General features: G+C 40.7%; 1 protein-coding gene across 1 annotated transcript in view; it reads left to right on the top strand.

Moving 5' to 3' along the window:
* Nucleotides 1-22589, top strand: part of Fat4 (FAT atypical cadherin 4) — a 133483-nt gene that overhangs the window by 78645 nt on the left and 32249 nt on the right. The window contains exons 7-9 of the mRNA XM_027391945.2: nucleotides 9927-10107; nucleotides 16069-16319; nucleotides 18089-22438. Of these exons, the coding sequence (XP_027247746.1) occupies nucleotides 9927-10107; nucleotides 16069-16319; nucleotides 18089-22438 (4782 nt within the window). The remainder of the gene's footprint in view (nucleotides 1-9926; nucleotides 10108-16068; nucleotides 16320-18088; nucleotides 22439-22589) is intronic.

Raw genomic sequence — 22589 nt, 5'->3', positions numbered from 1 at the left:
GATATGGGCATTTTGCCTGCTTTATGTGTATTTGTTGCATTTGTGTTATGTGTTGCTTACTTTTATTTCTTCTTGAGTATGTAAGACAGCAGAGTAAAGGCCTTCTGGGCCTATGCTTTGTCTTCATAGAGGAATGAAAGCCATTTTCAATCTCCTGGTTGAGTAGATGATGTTGACACATCTAACACCATTCATAGGGTTACATGTCCTGCTTCTAAGTAACCTCCCTTGCAAGATTTGCCAACTGTGTTCTCACAGTGCAGTACACAAGATGTCTTAGGTATAATAAACAACCTGGACAGAGAATCCAGCACAGTACACTTAAAAGTTTGGTATGGAATGCCAATTTTTAAAATGAAAAGCCAACCTTGGAGTTAACTACACAGACCTTAGTGTTCAACCTTGGATTAGAGAATTCTTCCATGTTCTAGCTACAGTGATTTGGAGACATTGTCTGTAACTTACTAACAATATTAATGCTGGAATATAATTTTTATTGTCCAAAACAGGTAAGGGTCTGGGTTATTAGCTATTGGTATCAGGCCTCATACTTGATAGACTTTTCAGAAGCTTAGTAGAGCCATAGTAAATGTTGTGACTATTTCCCACCCCTCTATTTTTACACACTTAGTGAATGAAAAATCTTACCATCTTTGTCCAGATTCCTCTGTAGGTTAAGCTCACTGATAAGTGGGATCAGATTCAACAAAATCCAAAACTGTTGAGAGGATCTCATACTTGTCCTCTCCACTGGGCTCCCCAGCCCATGTGAAAGTGGGGATGACAGCCCCCTCATTTCCTCCTGCATTCTGTATTATTCTAAAGGCAGCAGATGAAACTTTGAGATCATATGTTGGATCATTGTATCTCATTGCTGTCTTAAAAATCCTCCGATGGTTACCAAAATTCTTACAGGGGTTACCGTTGACCACAGGACAAACTACACAGGAATTTCCTGCCTGCTTGATCCCCTCAAAAACTTCCTAACACCTTTACCCTGAGTGATCATGGCACAGGGGCACCATCTTCCACTGTTTCCTTCCAACATTTCATTCTATGTAATAATGTTATTAGTTTTGGTTTCCAGATAGAGTCTCATGTATCCTAGCCTGGCCTGGAACTTGCTATATACCCAGGATGACCTGTAACTTCTGATTCCTAGTTCTGAGATTACAGACTTGTACCATAAGGTTTAGTTTATGAGGTGCTGGAGGCTGAAGCCATGACTTAGTGCATTCCAGGTAATTATCTTGCACTTAGCTACATCCCTGCTCCAGCTTGTTAGTTTAAAACCAGGCAACATGTAGTCACAGCACAGACCCTGGCAGCTGCATAGAGCTTGAGTTCTTTGCATCTCAGTATCAGATAATAGGGTGACTGCTCATTGCTGCTGTCAGGCAATCTGGCTTGCTAGGGATCCCACAGTCTTTCTGCTGCCCTGGACCTTTGTACTTGGGCTCTGTCTGCCTTGGGCACTTAACTCCATTAAGTGTTCTTTTGATTTGTTTCTGTTGTATTAGTTCAGTTGTTTTCAACCTTCCTAATGCTTCTACCCTTTAATACAGTTCCTTGTGTTGTGGTGATCCCATCATCGTAAGTTTATTTTTGTTGGTATTTCATAACTGTAATTTTGCTACTGTTAAAATGCTAATCTATATTTTCTGATGGTCTTTGGGGGTTGTGACCCACAGACTGACGACTGCTGTTAGGGTAACATTTATTTTTTTGGTTATTCTTTTAGTAGATCTAGGCAAAATGTCAGCTATTCAGATGGGACCTACCTGGTACTAAACTCACAATTCTCATTCCTCCTCACCCAGGGTCTTTGCTCTACCTTCACTTTGAAGTTTCTTCCTAATACTGATTGCTGTCTAAAATCATATATTTATGTAGGGCATAATAAATCTGAGGGTTTGACTTGTGTTCCTTCTTCATCTTTCCATCTTTCCAAGAGAAAGTCAGGTTCCTGTGTCTGCTCAAACAGAATCCCAAGAAACAAAATGTGTACCTAATTAGATGAGTGGAAATGATAGTTGCTTATCAATTACTCATTAGCCTGCTATTTGAGAGTTTGTTTGGGTTCCTAGCAGGGATAAGCAGCTACAGGTATAGTTTTGGCCAAAGTAGGGTATGGCAGGAAATTACCAATGCGGATCCAGGTAGAAACACAAGGGATTTTAATAGGGAAAAAGCCTTACTTGCAGAGCGACCTAACCACCTAGCCAGTAGGCAGCAGTCTGTTCAGCAAGCCGAAAGTGAAACCAAAAGTGACCAGCCACCTGACCTCTTCTCACTCTACCTTACCCTGACTACGCCCTCGCAGGTGTGGTCAGGCACACCCCAAAGCAGGCGTGGCTACAGCTTCCCCTACAGTAGGGTCTCCCAGTATTGCAGAAGAGCATGCCTTCAACAGAGTGCCAAGCTGCCTGAAGGACACACATGGAGGAGTGGGGGAAGAAGGGGACACCAGTCATCATTACTCAGTCCATTACTCATTCATCAATGGAGTGACAGATGTTGCAGCCAGATAAAGTCCCATCCTCCACTCTCCCATTATAGTTTGTGACTGCCATTCGTGTGTATTTATTGTACTTGTATATAAAAGTTCCATTATGTTTTCATCAATAGCATATTTTTGAAAAAGCCTCCTACAAGGAAAAGTGCAGAGTTTAGTAACTTGTGGGTGGGGTCCCAGAGTTTCTGCTTGGTCTTAGTTATTTAAACTAACCTCTGTCTTGAAATGCAGCATGAGTGTCTGAGGCTCAGGCTGCTCTGTGTGGGATGATGATAGTGTATGTGAGGACTTATAGAGGAAACCGATTGTTTTGAGTGCTTAAAAATCTTCCTTGAGTCAAGGCTGGCTATAGGGACAGGGCCCACTCCTCTTCCACTAAAGGCTTGGTAGGCTGTTTCCCTGTTTTGATCCACAACTTTGTAAATTCCTTTATATTAAAATATTCAATATGCTGAGAGATTGTTCATTCTAACACCTTTCAGGCGTTAATGATTTTATCCATTTTGAAAGTACAGCCCTCTGGAATGAACATGGCTGTGGAGGTGGAGAAAGTTAGGATGCCAGATAAATAAAATATGGGTCACACAGAGACCACTGGCATGAGCAAATATTAAATGTGAAGAGTAAAGATTTTGCGGCAGATAATCCTCTTGGTTGCCTCTAGGACTTGAGGGTAATATTCTTTTGCTGAAGACACCACATACTCTGGTCATAGAATGTGGGGAAGCCACGCTGGTACCAATTAGAAGCTTTATTCCTACCGGCTATCTTCATAGTGCTATAAATAGTAAGGAGAAAAAAAATCACCAATATCACCCAGCTATGAACCTTGTGAGCTACAACAATGGCTGAATGAACAACATACAAACCCTGGGACAATAGTAACATGAATGTTATGAGAGTAACCAATCATTTCAGAATGTATTTAGGTTCTGTGAGACAGAACCCACAACTGGCATTGTTATTTGGGCCAAGAATCTATGGCTAGACAGAACATAGGCCCCAGAGGAGAACATATTACTAATATTTTGCTAATGGACAGAGTCCATTTAATGATTTCTATATCATTAAAAGAGCTCTTGTGGGAGTCTACTTGTAAATTATAGTCTTGCATTTACCATCGTCATCTTATCAAGAAATGCACATTCAAGGGTTTCATACAGTACCTAGTATGTTTATATTATACTAACATGGCATGACATGTATGATGTACTTTGCACACATGCATAGTCAGTTAGGCTGTGCCTTTCATTTAATGATGGGGTGGAATTAATCTGAACATAAATAAAATACCTCATCCCTGATCTATTCACAGTTTGGGAGACTAAGAGAGAGCAATATTCTGATTGCAGATTTGGCCAGAAAGTTCCACTTTGGAGTGTCTGTGAGTTGGGATAATTAATAGGTCTGTGGGGACAGATACAGTTATCAGCTTTTCTAATTAAGAACATTTATCATCTGGCTGAAAGATGGAGTGGGCTGCATTCTGAGACACAGTGGGAATTGCGTTTTTAATGGAGGAAAACGTGTTTGCAAAACTTAACGTGGACAACTAAAACAACTAAACACCATGCACAATGTGAAGACATGATGACATTTTGAATTAATAATGTTCATCACATTGCTTAGTGGAAGGGAAGGTCATTAGCTCACAAATGGATCTGTGATAACAAAGAGGTTAGGGTGATTCGTACAATCCTACACATCTAAAGAGAGCTTTATTGAGTATTTCTGAAAGACCGCATTTTGTTGATACAACTATGCCTATGGAAAAATACCTTGTGTGTTATGGTGAAGATTTTTAATAATGAAAATCAAATCAATAAGCCTTTGAGTGAAACAGTGGTAGAGTTTCCTTTGGTTATAAGAAATCAATTCCATGGAGTTTCCGTGTACATTTGAGTCAAAGGTGACTTTGCTTACATTGGAATAATGCTTTTTTTTCTTATTTCGGAAAAGCAAGTTTTGATTTTAGACAGGAATTTAGTAATTAATACTTTAATGATTTCAATTAATAAATTAAAATGTTCATTTCAAAATTATTGTTTTTCTCTCATTTCTAATGAGACCTTGTATCATGTTTCTTAGTAACATAAACATAAAATTGATATATTTAACATTTTTCCTTATTATCACCTAGCCTTTAATATTAAAAATTCTTACCACATAGAATTTTACTTTCTTGAAATTAAAAACAGACAAATTGTAACTTCAAAAATAATACTAAATCAGACTTAGGATTTCCATACATTCCACAAGATTAAAACTTAATAAAGTACCCTATACTATCACTCTTCTGTGAGTTTTGATGCTGGGGACACAAGAAAACTCTAACCCTGAAATGAGGAAAGTCTGTTCCCAATGTCAAACAAAACTTACAAACAAAACTTACATACCCTCAAAGGTAAATATTATGCACACCAGATCATGGCTTGATTTCTCTATTCCGTGAATCTGTAACTTTGCATTTCCATTGAGTGGTAGAAGGATGGAGTTCAGTATTTGCACACAACTCTGGTGTTTCATGGTTTTGCTGTCTGGATTTCTGTTTTCATCTATACAGAGCAATTCCTCACAATGTGCTTTTGTCAGAATAAAAAAAATTAGCTAACATTGTTTAATTTTATACATTTTAAACATTCTTGTAAAATGCATATGAGGTAAGACTTTAACCACTTTTTACAGGGTACTGATGCCTAGGGAAACGTGTAGCCATTAGCAGAACATTAACATTTCTTGCTGTTCCCCTTGTCTCTGTAGAATTCTAGTTGTATTAAACATGAGCACATATCAAGTGATAGCCAGCTGCATATATTGGGTTTGTTAAGGAAGGCTCACAGAACAAGAAACTGGTCATAACAAAGTATTTTATGAAATTAAAAAAATGCAAAGCTGTCAGTCCCATTTATAATGGCTCCTGCATTCTTTGCTGTACTTTCTGGATCCAAGTGTAACTATAACCTGCAAACCTTTAGTCATCATGGAGTGTCTGAACTTCAGGCCATTTTCACGGGTGATTTGATAACTGTGAGAAAAATGGGCTGGTCTCACAGGAACAAATGCAACATCTAGAATTTATTGAATCCAACACATGTCATTACAAGGCTCAGCCCATGGAGCTTGGTACATTGCATGATGGAACCAGATCAGCTTTGCTGAGAAACAAACAAGACATAGAGAAAATTCTGCTTCTGCACCAGCCTTTCCTATTGGGAAAAAAATGTGTGTAATGGAGAGGGGCTTACATAAAAGTTCATCTTGTGTGAAGTGTAGACTCTAGTAATGTAGTCTCATTTATTGTACTTATGGATGTTTTTCAAAGACACCTGTCTGAACCATTTTCCTTTGAAAAAAGTACTTTAAACTTACTTAAACTTCATTTTGTTATGCTTGAGCTTACAATGCCACCAGTCATATAGATACTACAAATTTAATTATTCCCAAATTCAAGAACAGGAAATGCTACTCAGTAACTTTTGCTACATATTGTCAAAATCTAGGAAGTTTCTTGTAAATTCACCCATATTTACACATTTATGTGCATATGCATATATAGATAAAAACACACATGCATGTTTTTATATTACACATACAATTTTACAAATTGAAATCTGAAATTCCTTTAGCTTCTGATTATTGATTGCAATTAGACATTTGGATTATAGTTGTTCTAATTTCTAATTTGTGTGTCCTAGTTCTCATAATTATTGGATACAGAGACTTTGCCTTCTGTTTGGTTTGTATATTTGGTCCCTTTCATTAGGTCACACTCCACTGGGTGTGTGTCTCTATAGCTGCCTCTTCCCCTGATTGTGCTTGGTTCTGATAAATGAGTCCAGATGAGATGGGACCATCTGGCTTTATCACAGCACCATTGTTGGATCTGTTGAGGCTACACTTGGACTCCATCTTTTCCTGGGATGCAGACTTCATTAGACCTTCTGTGTATATGCAGTTAGAAATCTCTCAACCTTTGACCTTTGTTCCCAGTCTTGCTCTCTGACCCCAGGCTCAGGCTGAAGTCTGCCTTACAAAACAGTGATGCTAAGGTGTTCAGCTCATTGAGCCTTCATCCCCAGAGTCAATCTGTAGTGTTGACTTCCACATGCAAAATGAAAGAAATTAAACAGATGGCACATGGATCTTCATTGTGGACTTTTACAAAGATGAGTAACAGTTCCTTCTTCCCCCACTCAGCTTCCAGGTTAGGGGAAAGCTGATGAGGATGACAATGGAGAGAAAATACAAGCAGTAGGGATGCCATAGTTTGACCTCAGATTAATGAATGGAGGAAAGGCTGTTGGAAGAATTGATAACTCCTTTTTCTTGTTCATAGTCTGAACAACAACAACAAAAGAAACCACCTAATCCTTTAAATTTCAGAATACCAGTAAATTTAAAAACAGTATCCACTTAGTGTAATATACATTTAAATGAGAATTGCCCACATTACAAAAGTTGAGAGGATGGATTATACACATGGTTATACAGTGGGCTGTATCATCCTGAGAGGAGTCCTTGGCGAGGTACATAGCCCCATGTGGCTTTGGAATCATCTGTGGGACCACTCCTCAGGCCAGCAGTATCATCATTGACGCTGCTTGATGTTTCAACTCTGGTAAAAGAAGGTAATTTGGGTTGTGAGGACAGTGGCATTGAATATTCAGAATTTCTATTCTTTCTGTTTTTTTCTAACTTGGAAAGCATCAGCAGTAGTTGTAGACAAAGGAAGACCCTGCTTGCACTTGGTGGTGACTGTGAGTCATCACTGTGGTAAGTTTCCATGCTGTGAATCATCAGGATCTTACAGTCTTAAAGATGTAACATTCACTTGTGGATTCCCTTGGTCATTTCTCAGCTCACACCTTTCTGTAGCTCCAGTTCCAGGAGACCCAGTGCCCTTTTCTGGATTCTACGGGCTCTGCACACACATAGTACACACATATACAGGCGAATAAACACTGATGAACTTAAAGTAAAAATAAGTCTGAGGGATAAAAAGAACAAATAACAATGAATACATTTAATCCACTGTACTCATTCTGTTTACTGCCTCTTTAGGATAAGTTCTATTTTTAATTCTCCACTTAGCAAACAGTAAAACAGCCATAAAAGATGTTAAGCCTTCCTGACTGCCTGTCCCCATCTGCTGCTGCTAGGACCTTGATCTACTCTTTTGCTCACACAGATGCATGGATACTCTCTAGTTGACTATTTTAAGGAAGTCAGGTAGAGGACTGTGAATATTAGTGAGACTATGAACTTCCATTTCATTCAACTGAATACAATTAAGCATCCAAAAAAAAAAATGCAGACCAGATATTGGTCACTCACAGTGCCCCTAAAAATAGTTTAACTTTAATGTGACTTGTGAGAAATTTTACACCTGAGTCAAGATTATTGACTCAAGATTATTCAGCCTCATGGGCTGAAGCTGCCGAGACACCTGGTGAGTTTGTTCCCTAAGCTTGGGGACAGCAGTGGCAGCTTTCAAAGGTTATCAAGATATGTGATCTTCCCAGTTGCTGGTTCCACCTATGGCTGAGTTCTGGGTAGACTTCCAGGCAGGGACCTATGTTTCTCATCTTCTCTCTGCTCCTCTCTTGGACCTAGGACTTCAGCTTTGCAAAGTCCCTTGTTTTAACCTTTGTGCTACTCACATGTAAAAGGGAGTTGACAGTATTGTTCTTTCACAGGATCAGGGATGTTAGCTTTGTAAACATATGCATATATACAGAAGGACCTGATAGAAGCGTTCTGTTTTAGGTATCAGTGTGTTCTTGAGAGTTTAATGTTATGATTAGAGAAGCTTCTTTGGGTGCCTTCACAACTATTTTTGTATGTGGAATATTCATAGCGTAATCTTCCTTCTGCCATTTATAATAAGCAACTATTCAAAAGACAGAACATAGTTTTAAAGAATGCAATGGATTAAAGGTAGAATATAGTGGAAGCTAATTTTCTGCCCTGTGTGTAAACCTGTTCTCTGATAGGTAGTATTTCTGTGGTCATGAATTTTAACACATCTTAATATAAAATAAATATCCAATGTAATATAAAGTATCTTATTTAGAAGGACATAGACATACAGACAGTTTATTACATCAATTTTCAACATGCAGCCCCAATTCAGTGGGATAAGTTTCTGGAAGGGGCTACGCTTCCTTCCACTGTCCATTTTTTCTGCCTGTGAAGGGTATTGCATTTGATATGTAGTTTAGCTTCCTGTACACACCCATGTTTCAGATCACCAGAATCATCATGTAATTCTGTGGTCTGCTCACTGTGGTTACTACACATCTGACCGTAAGTTTGTGGCTGCTCAAGACTGGTCTTAGGTCTTGAGCAGCCACAAACTTACATCTGAAAGACATTTCAATTGTGTCAAAATAAATATCAGCAAATCACAAGATGAGCAGAAAAAAATAACACAAGAAAGCAGTGAACCTCAACATCACTCTGAAGCTTATACCAGCAACGGGAAGTGTGGCTTTCATCTCAGAACATGGTGGGATAAAGATGAGGACTATGTGAGCTTCTTGCAGAGGAAGACACTTTAGAAGAGACAAGCAACCCCACAAAGAGAAAAGGAGAAAGTCTGGGCTTCATTTTGTTTTAGATAAAGGCCGTGCATCGTATCTCCTTTGTTTTTATTTGGAAGAGTTTACATTTGGAAAATGGTTTTGAAAGCACAACAAAAGGAGATGACTTTCTCTTTAGTTACGAGGGCAAACCCACAGCATACTAACCATTCACCATAAGATGAGTCTGCTGAATTTGAGCAGCATAGGCTCGTCACTTGGAGCTTTGATTAAGGGTTCAATTTTGATTATATGATGAAAACAGCTGAAACAAAACTAGAACGACTCATTTCAAGCTTACATTAAATAAAAAGTATATGCAAAATGACTTTCATAAAGATTCTGCTGGAATATAATCTGAAGATTTTCTTCTCTATATAAGCAATATTGATTATACAGAAAAGGACTTAAATACTTGAGGAGTCTTATTTGGATGCTCGGGTATTCGTGGTGATGGTCACAGCCATCATGTAGTTTGTAGAATTGCACAGTCAGCAGCCAGCTCTTCCATTCTTGCAGGTTGTTCCAAGTCTGGTTTTCACTATTTTAACTCAATTTCAGATGCATTATGGGTAGTGTCTCTTCTTGGGTGTTGTTCCCTGCATTGATAAGTCTGTCCTTTTGAATCTGGACTGGAACATGCCAGTGTGTTTTTGTGGAGTCAGGAAGATACAGTTCATACCTTAGGATAAATCAAATGTTTACATTTTTAGAAATTTTGCTTCCATGTTTTTAAATTTTCTCCCACAATTTTGTCTATTGTTGGGAATAGTTAAATGTAAGATGTGGCCATCTACAAACATTAAGACTTTGTTTAATTTCCTTCCCAGGATCCCCAGCCTTGACAGGAACAGGGACAATCAACGTCCTTGTAGATGATATCAATGACAATGTCCCTACTTTTGCCAGTAACATGCACTTTACTGCAATTCCTGAGGACGCCCCAACCGGGACAGATGTCCTGTTGGTGAATGCCTCAGATGCAGATGCTGCGGCCAACGCTGTCATCAGGTATGTACACAGGACTGTGTAAACTAGTTTTTCACCAGATCTGGTCTTTAAACTAACACAAAATGTTATCTAATTGCATGAGGAATTCCATATTAATATACAATACTCTTCCTGTAACCTCTTGCCAAGCAACTGTCCTGGAATTGAGAATTAAACAGTAATATGATTGATTCTTCTAAAGCTGTGGATATTAATCTCCGTTTTATCATTTGTAGTGCCCAGCAATGATGCAGTTGTGGATGCTTTTGCTGTTTGTTGCTGACTCCCAAGTCTTATGTTCTGTGTTCCAGCATGGTAGTGGGAGGTTCTGTAACATGCAGCTATTATGTTGGCATGAGGGTGGCATCACATGCAGGTGCTTGATTAGGGTGGTGGAGATTAGGCTTAGTTCTTCTCTTTCTCTCCTCTCACAGACCCATGTCTTGTCACTCTGATCCTTAACAGGGTAGTTGACTTTTGATATGATGACTCTGAGTTTCAAGAACTTTAGATGACAGTTACTGGTTGTAGTCAAGGTCAGGTCTAGAAGTGTCACATTTCACTTACAGAATGTTCTGTAATCAAAGCAGCTTCACCAGTAGGATGAATACACCCCACGTCTGAAGGGAGGAACTTTGAATCCTTTCGTCATTTATATCCAAGCTGTAGCCCCAGCATTGACATTCACATTTTCTTCATTTAAAAGTTTCTTTATGTAAATCCTGGCAACATAGAGTATAGCACTATGGACACTTTTTTAAGGAGATGAGAAGGTGGTAATGTGTAATTTTTGGCTATTATAGCCCCGTTCTCTTCTTCCCAGCACATTCTAAATGGATAAGGAAAAGGCTTCCCTATTTCCAAGGCTAATCCTTGAAGATAAATTTTTACAATTCTGTGAGGGCTGTGTGGTTAGGTGGATAAGAACAAAGTGGGTCAGAAGACGAAACTGAAGAGGTCTGACAGTTGTCATAAAAAGACACGTATTATTATGGGGATGGCTTTGTTAACAATTTATTTTTGTCACTCGCTATCAATTTCTCATGAACAAGGGCCTCTTGGGAAACTGTTCTCTTCCTGCTGACAGGGATAAGGGTTTAAGAGGCTCAGGACTCTGTCCCATTTAATAAACATTTAGTTGCTGGTCTGACCATGTGTCACATAAGGCAAGAGCTCTGATTTCACTGAACTTTCACCCTTTGTCAGGTAGTCACTGAAATGCAATGTTATAAGATTGTCTTCTATATGATGTCGCTTGAATAAAAAAAGAAAAGTCCAATTAGAGTGGTATGAGGGGTATGCTCTAAAAGCTATGTTTGCTCTTGTAATGGTGGCATTGTTAGGCCCTGTTTTAACTGTGACAGGTGTCTACTAGAAGAGGTTTAAAAGAAGGAAGGGTTGATTCTGGTCCCAGTTGCAGAGGCTTTGACCTGGGATCCATGGCTCTGGCCCTGGGATGAAGGAGATCAGCACAGCTGTGGGAACATGTGGTAAAGAGGGCTACTCACTTCATGGTAGCCAGGAAGCAGGCAGGAGTCACAGAAAGGGTCAGAGCCAAGATACACCCTTCTAGTGAACCTATAGGGACTCACTTCTCACTGGCAGGCCCCACAGCCTACAGCTCCAACCTCTGTTCTTCTTGATCTCTGAAGACACCCTGCAGACTCACCCAAAGGTATCTTTTCCCAGCCTCCAGTCTTGGTGTCCAATCAATTCCACCATTAACCAATATAGTATGTGAGCCATAAGAAAAGAATTCAAAGCAGTGAGCGTGCAAATTGCTTTGAGGTATTGCATGCAATAGTGCATGCTGCAAATTACAGGATCAAGGTGTTGCTGCAACCTCTGGAAGAGATGATGTGGCACCGTCACAGAAGGGGAGAGCAGATGCAGATGAACATGTCCCCATGTCCTTGTGAATGTCAGAGGCCTCACCAAGAACTTAGCAGATGAATTCTATCAGGTGTCTGTATGTTAGAAGGATCAGGCAGTGGGAGGGATATGAACTTGATACATCTAAGAAAGGTACCATACCGGGGTCAGAGTGAAGAGACTGGAGAGTTAGGGGCAAAAACTTTTAGGCAATCTAGGAACTTTTGGCTTATTGTGTAAAATTAAGATCTTTGAATGTTGTTTGCATATGGGAAACTGTTGCAATATTTTAAAGTTGAGGTGCAGACACAGACTTGTATATTCACTTTGAATGGAGAAAGCAAGGCCCACACCTCTACAGAAAGAAGCATAGAGACTACATAGGCACTAATTCACATAGAGATCCAAGAATAAGCCAAGGTGGCCTGTGCTTTGCTGGATAAAGGGAAACTGAGATTAGATGGGAGACACATGATTGAGACTGGGAGTGCCATGCAATGCCGGAGCGTTTGCCTTGGGCACCTGGGCAGAAAGACCGTCACAGTGTTATCAAAGTGAGGAGCAAATCAAAAGTTTTTATTCATTTACCACTCCCACAGCGTGTGTGTGTGTGTGTGTGTGTGTGTGTGTGTGTGTGTGTGTGTGTGTGTGTGTGTGTCCAGTTCTATAATTTACATTGTTCTAATTCCTGGGAGGTCAAAGTCCTTTGTTCAGTTGTTGCTCAATAATTTTCTGATGGAGATCTCCTATCCTAGAGTTTAGGGCTTTTATAATTCCCTATTATCAATTGATGGGAAATCTTCTCCAAAAGGAGTAACTTGCACATTGCTGGTGGATGGTGGGAACTGTCTGAAATGTTTCAGTTCCCAGCTGGAGGTTGAGTGCTTGCAAACTGATTCCTTCAGTGGTCGACCCACACATTATTATTAGAATCAGAAGCTGAGGCACACTGCTGCTTTGCTCTAGCACGTTTGAAGAGTCACTAAAGAACACCTTACTGTGATAGTCGACTGTGTCACTTGATTTAAAATTGGTGCAGAAATGCCTTGAAGGCTGGGGGCCAGCTCAGTGATAGAGCACTACATGCAAGCCTATGTAAAGCCCCAGGCTCACACTCCAGCTCTACAAGAATAGAATCCATTCCTTGAATGACTCTTATACTCTACAGTTAGCATATTATTTGTTTGTTTCCAGCCAGGGTCTTGCTGTGGAGCCTTGGCTGCTTTTGAACTCCTGGCAGTCTTCCTGTCAGTAACCCTAAGAGTAATCCTAAGAGCAGGGAATACTTCAGTTTCTGTGCTGAGTGTTTTCACGAAATAATCCCATGTAATTCCCACAATGACTGGAATAAAGAGTGGTATGTGCTCCCTATCTTACAGACAAGGAGAAAGCTTGAGAAGGCCAAAACTGTTTTTGTATTTAAATGATACTAGTGTTAAATTTTGTTTAAGTGAACTGTGTTTTAGATTATAACTTCTTAGCTTTTAAATAATTGTGTTCACATAAGACACAGCATAGGGCCTTATGACCTCAGTGTTTCTCAGGGAGAGTCAAGGACAGTTAAAACGATTCACTGGGGTCATATTTTAAATGAGAATGATCTCAGGTTGCACAGATGATTGCAAATCATGATTTTTATTCACAAATAGGGAAACAGATATGAAAATTTCTTGTTCTGTGTTGAACTCAATCAGTATTGAGCCAAATACAACAGTGGTATAACCTGGCCAATAATTTGTTTTGTCTTTAGGAACCAGATATGGCCTGACTTCCTTCCTTCCTTCCTCCCTCCCTCCCTCCCTCCCTCCCTTCCTTCCTTCCCTCCTTCTTTCCTTCCCTCCCCCCTTACCTCCCATCTAGATCAGCTATTTGTATCTCATGAACTTCTTTGTACATAGATTTTTCTGATAGATTTAGATGCTTCATCTACAAAAAGTCTAAGGCTAAAATTAAATGGTTAGAATTATTTTGCATTTCAAGGAAAGCATATAGAAATTTCTTAGAGCATGTAACACAGTAAAACATTGGTCACATGTTTGAAATATTTACAGAACAGCATAGACATTCAACTATTAAAAGAACACCACTAAACGGTTCAATGGCATCCTGAGTGTACAACAGTCCCTGAGGACCCCAGAAGCCCAAGGGCCTTCATGGTATTGAGAACCCAACTGAACCTCAAATGAGAGAGGCGTGAAAATCCTGGCACAGGCTTTATGTGGCAGTCTATTTATAGACAGGCTTGTGCTGCTTCTCTCTCTTTTCAACTTGGAAGCATAAATTAGCAAGCAATGGGTGTTACACCATATTTCCTATTTAAAATAAACTTTTCATGCATTTCAGAATTAATAAAGTCCCTAACAGGAATCCTAAAGGGAATACTATGTTTGATGGCATGGAATAAATAACCCATGATTTACAATAGGTGCTTTCTTTTTCATTTAATTAAACTTGCAGCATCTGGGACATTCTCTGCCTTTCAACTTTTGCTCCTTATTCTCTACCATGAAGAAAACATTGAAATTCAGTTTCTTTCATTTCTGTTGCTCATATTATTTAGTCGATTTCATGTGAGGAAATTGTTGGTTGAACCTTGATCTTTGTTGCTGTTAAACTGTTCAAGAATGTTCATAGCAGAACAAATCACTTCTTTTCCAATTAATTTTTGGAAAATGTCTATTGTCACTGATACTAAGTTTTCAAAACAGGAATCACTTGCTTCTATGACCCAGTTCCCCAGAAACTCTCAGAAAGGCAAGTTCATTTGAGTATTTCACAAGCCTTGGCTTCATAGCTTTAGAATTTTCTCTATACACTTCTGACATTTTTACTTAAAGAAAAAGATTTTAACTGTAAAGGGGGTAGTAATTATACCTTTCTATAAGCTTCTTCACCTCTAGCCAATAGAATAAATTTTATTCTGATTTAGATTTAATTCTGGCATATATGTATGCAAAAACGTGAAAACCTTGAACAATATCAACTACTTAATATATCTTTAAGTTATTTCTCAACAAATGCCTTCTCTATTATATTTCTGATTCAGTTTTATGGGACCTCTATTCTTTGTAAATATGAACTCCAAAATACTTCATATCCCTAAAATAGTATAGAAAAGATGACATTTGCTTTGAGCTGTGGGTGTATTATAGAATATTCATCTTGCTGCTATGATGTGAGGTGTGTGTTTCTTTCCCTGCAGTTTCTAGTAGACATCATCCTCTGGTTTGCTCACATGGCCAAACCAAAGCACACATCTGACTCCAAAGAGGGCATTCTGTATAAAGAAGAAAGCTTTTAAAGAATCTACTTTTTCTGATCTGTAGTTTATGGAGTGCAGATTGTTCTGTGAACCTTCAAGTCATGCTGCTTCTCTGACTGTCATGCTGGACTGCACTTCAGACACAAAATCATGAACAGACACAGATAGGCAGCCTCTCTTCAGAGAAAATGGAGAAGCTGCACTCAGTGAAAACTCCTGAGAATTAACTGGTCTGTTTAGCATCAAACTGTCCAGGGAAATGTCATCCTTCCCTGGCAGGGAAGCAGCGAGGCCATCTAAGGAATGAGGCAACATGGAAGCAAAATGCCTCTATATGCAAACAGTCCTTTTGCTGTGCTGGACAGCCAATGTGCTACAAAGCCAGTGTTTTGTTTTTAAAGAATAATATCCCCAAGTCATTCTCTTTATTATAGATAGAGCACAGAAATGCTTTTAAAGCTGTTTTAAAAATATCCACTCATGACTCTGACCATCAACCCCAGTGTTGAAACAAGGCAATTGTTGTGATTCCTAACTTACTTGTTTGCATAACAACTATGCTGTAGGCTTATTTTGTGGCCTATTATTGATCTGACCTAAGAGTCTGGTGACTACTAAGGACCTTGCAGGGCTCTTGTGGTCAGTAAACATTTTGGAATAACAATTGCTTATGTGAAAGCCACTGATTATTTCAAGCAACTATTTTCTATCTGGATTTGTTTCATTGCTGTGTGCTTAATTTTTTGTTAAATATCTACATTTTTGCCTGTTTTAAAATTTTATTTATAGAAAGTAGGGTGTCTTGATATCATAGCTGAATGTGACCTCTTTTCCTTTCTTTACCTCAGTTATAGCATCATCGGTGGAAACTCGCAGTTTACCATCAACCCATCCACGGGACAGATCATTACCAGTGCATTGCTGGACAGAGAAACCAAAGATAATTATACTTTGGTTGTGGTTGCCAGTGATGCAGGGTCTCCCGAGTCTCTCTCCAGTTCTACTAGTGTGCTCGTGTCAGTGACTGATGTTAATGACAACCCACCCCGGTTCCAACATCACCCGTATGTCACACACATCCCATCTCCTACTCTTCCAGGTAATTCAATAATAAGGTCACTCAAGTGTGTGCAGCTTATCAGACACCTTCTGTGAACAGAGCTAAAAGACATATAATACAGCCTAATCTGAAAAAAAAATCCTCTGAAATTCAGAATGTGATTTTTAGAACTAATGAAACTGAAGATAATTCCTATTCTTGACATGTAAATCATTTTCTTTTACCCAGATTAGCTGTATATAGGGCTTTACAGCCGCCACAGTGCCCTAGTTTTAGTTCCTGTAGTGCTTCTTCAGCAGCAGAATAGGTCTCCCTCCATCGTCATCAATGACTCTGTTCTTACATATCATTCCTGTGTTAGTTCCTAAGGGACAGCATTATCTTTATTCCTTACACCAGTTCCCTCATTGTTGAAGGAACATAAATACTCAACCCAAGTACTTCATAGATACATTTTCAAAAATTTGAATGAGTAACTAATTCTAAATGTTGCATTTTCCATTCCAGTCCTGCCTCTGTTCTCAAGCTTATGAGCCTATTAGGAAATGCCAACTTGGTAACAACATGAATTTATCGTCTTCCATTTTTTGTTTTAAAAATTGGTTTATCATTTATTTTGTAAATAGTCATATATTCTCTCAGAAACTAAGCAGATATGCTACCATTTATAATTTTCAATGAAACTATAAACAGTAAAATAAACAAATATGAGTAATACTATCTTCTTTCCTTAAAGTATTTTATTAGAAGAATAAATGAGCAGATTCAGTATTTCTCTGCATGATCTTCGATCTCCTACTAACTCCAGAATGTCTGATACCAGTTGAATGAATAAAAATCTATAAATGGATATGCCAGATTTTCATCAAAAAGAAATGCAAATAGGGAGTCATAAATCCCATTTGAAAACTCCAGCTGGCATGATGCTGACTGCATGACTCTGATCCATTCACTGTGCACAGAAGAGACTCCTCTAGGCAAAAGGAGGTGCTGACCACAACCACCTTTCCCTCATGGTGTTCTTATACTTGGCAAGACTCATGGGCTCTTAAAGAAATTCCAGCTTTTCATTTTTTGTCACAGACACTACTGTGGAGATGTGGGGAAAGGTTTCTGAATGAGATATTAATCTTAAAAAAAAAAAGATCTTGCTGGGTGCCTCTCTGCATATTTCCACTACAGTCTGTTTCAAGGGCACCCTGCCAGAGCTGGTTCTTGAAATCCAAATTGAGTCCATGACTTCAATTTTTATTTTTACTACCTTATACTTACTTAAGTCTATTTCACATATATGTGTACACACATACTTATCTCTATTTGGTAGTAGCTCAGAGATGAAAGAATTTTGCCAGGAAATATAGGGTATAGTGACCCAAAAAGCAGTGTTTGAGGATGGAGCATATGTGTTGACAGGTTTTCACTGGGAGCCACCCAAGGGTGTTTTTAGATGCTGGGGAGTGGTGAACACTTTTCCCTGAGTAGGAGGTTGGCTCCTGGCAGAGTGCTGGAAGGTTGTGTGCAGAGATGATCTGTGCCCAGGGGCTGTGATTCCAGATAATCAGCCATAGTTCTCTTAAGTGCTTTTTAGCCCCTCATGTGGTGCTCATTGAGAAAGTTAAAGGCCAGTTTCTGAAGTCATTAATCAGGTTTGACCTGGAGACTTCAGAGACAGTAAAGTTGATGCTGTTCTTTCCAGAAGTGGTGAAAAGGTCAATCCAGCAGCAATACAGCCTCATACTTACCAGGGAACCACACACAGGGTTCCCAGGATTCCCTCCAATTTTAACTGAGAACCTCATCTGTTGCAGGTTCCTTTGTCTTTGCTGTCACTGTCACTGATGAGGACATCGGATCCAATTCTGAACTTCATTATTCACTCTCAGGTAGAAACTCTGAAAAGTTTCACATTGACCCCCTGAGGGGGGCAATCATGGCAACTGGGCCACTAAGTGGAGCTTCTGAAGTGACATTCTCTGTCCATGTGAAAGATGGTGGCTCATTTCCCAAGACAGATGCTACTACAGTGACTGTTAGGTTTTCCAACAAGGCTGATTTCCCCAAAGTCAGAGCCAAAGAACAAACATTCATGTTTCCAGAAAACCAGCCAGTAGGCACACTGGTCACCACCATCACAGGGTCCTCTTTAAGAGGAGAAACTTTGTCCTATTACATTGCAAGTGGGAACCTGGGCAATACTTTCCAAATCGATCCATTAACGGGACAGGTGTCCATCAGTCAGCCTTTGGACTTTGAGCAGGTACAAAAATATGTTGTTTGGATTGAAGCCCGAGATGGGGGCTTCCCTCCATTCTCCTCTTATGAGAAGCTTGATATCACTGTGTTAGATATCAATGACAATGCTCCAGCTTTTGAAAAAGACCCGTTTGTGTCTGAGATCCTAGAAAACCTATCCCCTCGAAAAATACTTACGGTTTCAGCAACAGACAAGGACAGTGGGCCTAATGGACAGCTAGACTATGAGATTGTGAATGGCAACAAGGAGAACAGTTTCACAATCAATCATGCCACGGGCGAAATCAGAAGCATTCGTCCACTAGACAGAGAAAAAATGTCTCATTATGAGCTCACTGTGAAGTCTTCAGACAAAGGGTCCCCTTCTCAAAGCACCTCAGTAAGAGTCATTATCAACATTTTAGATGAAAATGATAATGCACCCAGGTTTTCTCAGATATTCAGTGCCTATGTTTCTGAAAACTCCCCCTTGGGATATACGGTTACCCGTGTCACAACTTCTGATGAAGACATTGGCATAAATGCCATCAGTAGATATTCCATAGCAGACACAAGTCTTCCATTCACGATCAACCCCAACACTGGAGATATTGTCATCAGCCGACCTTTAAACAGAGAAGATACAGACAGATACAGAATTCGAGTGTCTGCACACGATTCTGGCTGGACTGTAAGTACTGATGTCACCATATTTGTGACAGACATCAATGACAACACACCAAGATTTAGCAGACCCTCTTATTATTTGGATTGCCCCGAACTTACTGAGGTTGGCTCCAAAGTTACTCAAGTATCAGCCACAGATCCGGATGAAGGATCAAATGGACAAGTGTTTTATTTCATAAAATCTCAGTCAGAGTATTTCAGAATCAATGCCACCACTGGAGAGATTTTCAATAAGCAAGTGTTAAAATATCAAAACGTCAGTGGCGCCAGTAATGTGAACATCAATAGGCACAGTTTCATTGTGACAGCTTCTGATAGAGGCAACCCTTCCTTACTCAGTGAGACTACAGTTACCATCAACACAGTGGACAGCAATGACAACCCACCTCAGTTTCTCAAAAATAAATACTTTACTCCAGTTACCAAAAATGTTAAAGTGGGTACTAAGTTAATCAAAGTGACTGCGATGGATGACAAGGACTTTGGATTAAACTCTGAAGTGGAGTATTTCATATCTAATGGGAACCACTTAAGGAAATTTAAGTTGGACAATGATACTGGATGGATTTCAATAGCCTCTCCATTGGTTTCTGACCTAAATCAGAACTTCTTTATCACAGTCACAGCAAAGGACAAAGGGAACCCTCCACTCTCTTCTCAAGCAACTGTTCACATCACAGTCACTGAAGAGAACTACCACACACCTGAATTCTCACAGAGCCATATAAGCGCCACCATCCCTGAGAGCCATAGCGTCGGGGCTGTGGTCAGAGCTGTCTCTGCCAGAGACCGAGACACAGCCATGAATGGTTTGATTAGGTATGACATTTCTTCGGGGAATGAAGAGGGCATCTTTGCAATCAATTCTTCCACAGGTGTGTTAACCCTAGCCAAAGCCCTGGATTATGAGCTGTGTTCGAAGCATGAGATGACCATTAGTGCCACCGATGGAGGATGGGTGGCAAGAACTGGCTCCTGTAGCCTGACAGTGAACGTGATCGATGTCAATGACAATTCTCCAGTGTTTGTTCCTGATGAATTTTTCCCAACTGTCATGGAAAACGCCCCGAGTGGAACCACAGTCATTCACCTAAATGCAACAGATGCTGACTCAGGAACCAATGCTGTGATTGCATATACTGTGCAATCATCAGACAGTGACTTATTTGTCATTGACCCCAACACCGGGGTCATCACCACTCAAGGCTTCTTGGATTTTGAAACCAAGCAGAGCTACCACCTCACTGTGAAAGCCTTCAATGTCCCGGATGAGGAGAAGTGCAGCTTTGCCACCGTCGACATCCAGTTGAAAGGGACCAATGAGTATGTGCCTCGTTTTGTTTCCAAGCTCTACTACTTCGAAGTCTCAGAAGCAGCTCCTAGGGGGACTGCTGTTGGAGAAGTGTTTGCCAGTGACAGGGACATGGGTGCTGATGGAGAAGTGCACTATTTGATCTTTGGAAACAGCAGGAAGAAGGGCTTCCAGATCCACAAGATGACAGGGCAGATCTACGTGTCTGGGCTTCTTGACAGAGAAAAAGAAGAAAGGGTGTCTTTGAAGGTGCTGGCCAAAAACTTCGGCAGCATTCGGGGTGCAGACATTGATGAGGTCACTGTGAACATCACTGTGCTCGATGCCAATGACCCACCAGTGTTTAGTTTAAACACCTACAGAGTCCAGATCAGTGAAGGGGTCCCCATTGGGACCCACGTGACCTTCGTGAGTGCCTTTGACTCAGACTCCATCCCTAGCTGGAGCAGGTTCTCATACTTCATTGGATCAGGGAATGAAAACGGTGCCTTTTCCATTAACCCGCAGACAGGGCAGATCACAGTCACCTCAGGACTGGACCGGGAAAGCCTGCCTGTTTACAATCTCACCGTCTTGGCTGTGGACTCAGGGACCCCCTCCGCCACAGGCAGCGCATCCTTGTTAGTTACACTGGAAGACATTAATGACAATGGCCCGGTGTTGACCATCAACGAAGGGGAAGTTCTAGAAAACAAACGCCCAGGAACTCTAGTGATGACCCTGCAGTCCACAGATCCTGACCTCCCGCCAAATCAAGGCCCCTTCAACTATTACCTGCTGAGCACAGGCCCTGCCACTAACTATTTCAGTCTCAATACCGCTGGAGTCCTGAGCACAACCCGGGAGATCGACAGAGAGCAGATTGCAGACTTCTATCTGTCTGTGGTCACCAGAGATTCTGGGGCGCCTCAGATGTCATCCACAGGAACCGTACACATCACTGTTCTAGATCAAAATGACAACCCCTCACAGTCCCGCACAGTGGAGATATTTGTTAATTATTACGGTAACTTATTTCCTGGGGGGACCCTGGGCTCCGTGAAGCCCCAGGATCCGGATGTGTTAGACAGTTTCCACTGTTCCCTCACTTCAGGAGTCACCAGCCTCTTCAGCATCCCAGCAGGCAGCTGTGACCTGAGTTCCCAGCCCAGGTCCACGGATGGCACTTTTGATCTGACGGTTGTCAGTAGCGACGGGGTTCACAGTGCAGTCACTAACAATATCCGAGTTTTCTTTGTAGGATTCTCCAATGCTACCATAGATAACAGCATCTTGCTCCGCATTGGCGTCCCTACAGTCAAGGACTTCCTGACAAACCACTACCTTCACTTCCTGCGCATCGCCAGTTCCCAGCTCACAGGCTTGGGCACAGCGGTGCAGCTGTACACTGCCTATGAGGAGAACAATAGAACGTTCCTTTTAGCTGCGGTGAAGCGAAGTAATAACCAGTATGTGAACCCCAGTGGTGTAGCCACCTTCTTCGAAAGCATCAAAGAGATCCTTTTCCGTCAGAGTGGAGTAAAGGTGGAATCTGTGGATCACGACCCTTGTATTCATGGCCCATGTCAGAATGGAGGCAGCTGCCTTCGCAGGTTTGCTGTGGGCTCTGCACTGAAGATCCAGGAGAGTCTACCTGTCACCATTGTGGCCAATGAGCCTCTGCAGCCCTTCCAGTGCAAATGTGTGCCAGGCTACACCGGAAGCTGGTGTGAAGTGGATATTGACGAATGCCTTCCAGCCCCTTGCCACAATGGGGGGACCTGCCATAACTTAGTTGGGGGGTTTTCATGCAGCTGCCCAGATGGCTTCACTGGGAGAGCCTGTGAGAGAGACATCAATGAATGCCTTCCCAGTCCTTGCAAGAATGGGGCCGTCTGTCAAAATTTCCCTGGGGGATTCAACTGCGTGTGCAAAACTGGATACACAGGTACGGAAAGATGCTACTTCCTGTGCTTGTCACTGGTACTCTTTCAAAGATGTTTTAGCCTTGATATACGTGTGTGTGTGTGTGTGTGTGTGTGTGTGTGTGTGTATTTTTAGAATTTCATGTATGAATATTATACTATTTATACCACTCT

Source organism: Cricetulus griseus, assembly GCF_003668045.3.
Source record: "Cricetulus griseus strain 17A/GY chromosome 1 unlocalized genomic scaffold, alternate assembly CriGri-PICRH-1.0 chr1_0, whole genome shotgun sequence".
In the NCBI taxonomy this organism is placed as follows: Eukaryota; Metazoa; Chordata; class Mammalia; order Rodentia; family Cricetidae; genus Cricetulus; species Cricetulus griseus.
Note: the sequence above shows the minus strand (reverse complement) of the source record. Positions and strands in the feature narration are given on the sequence as shown.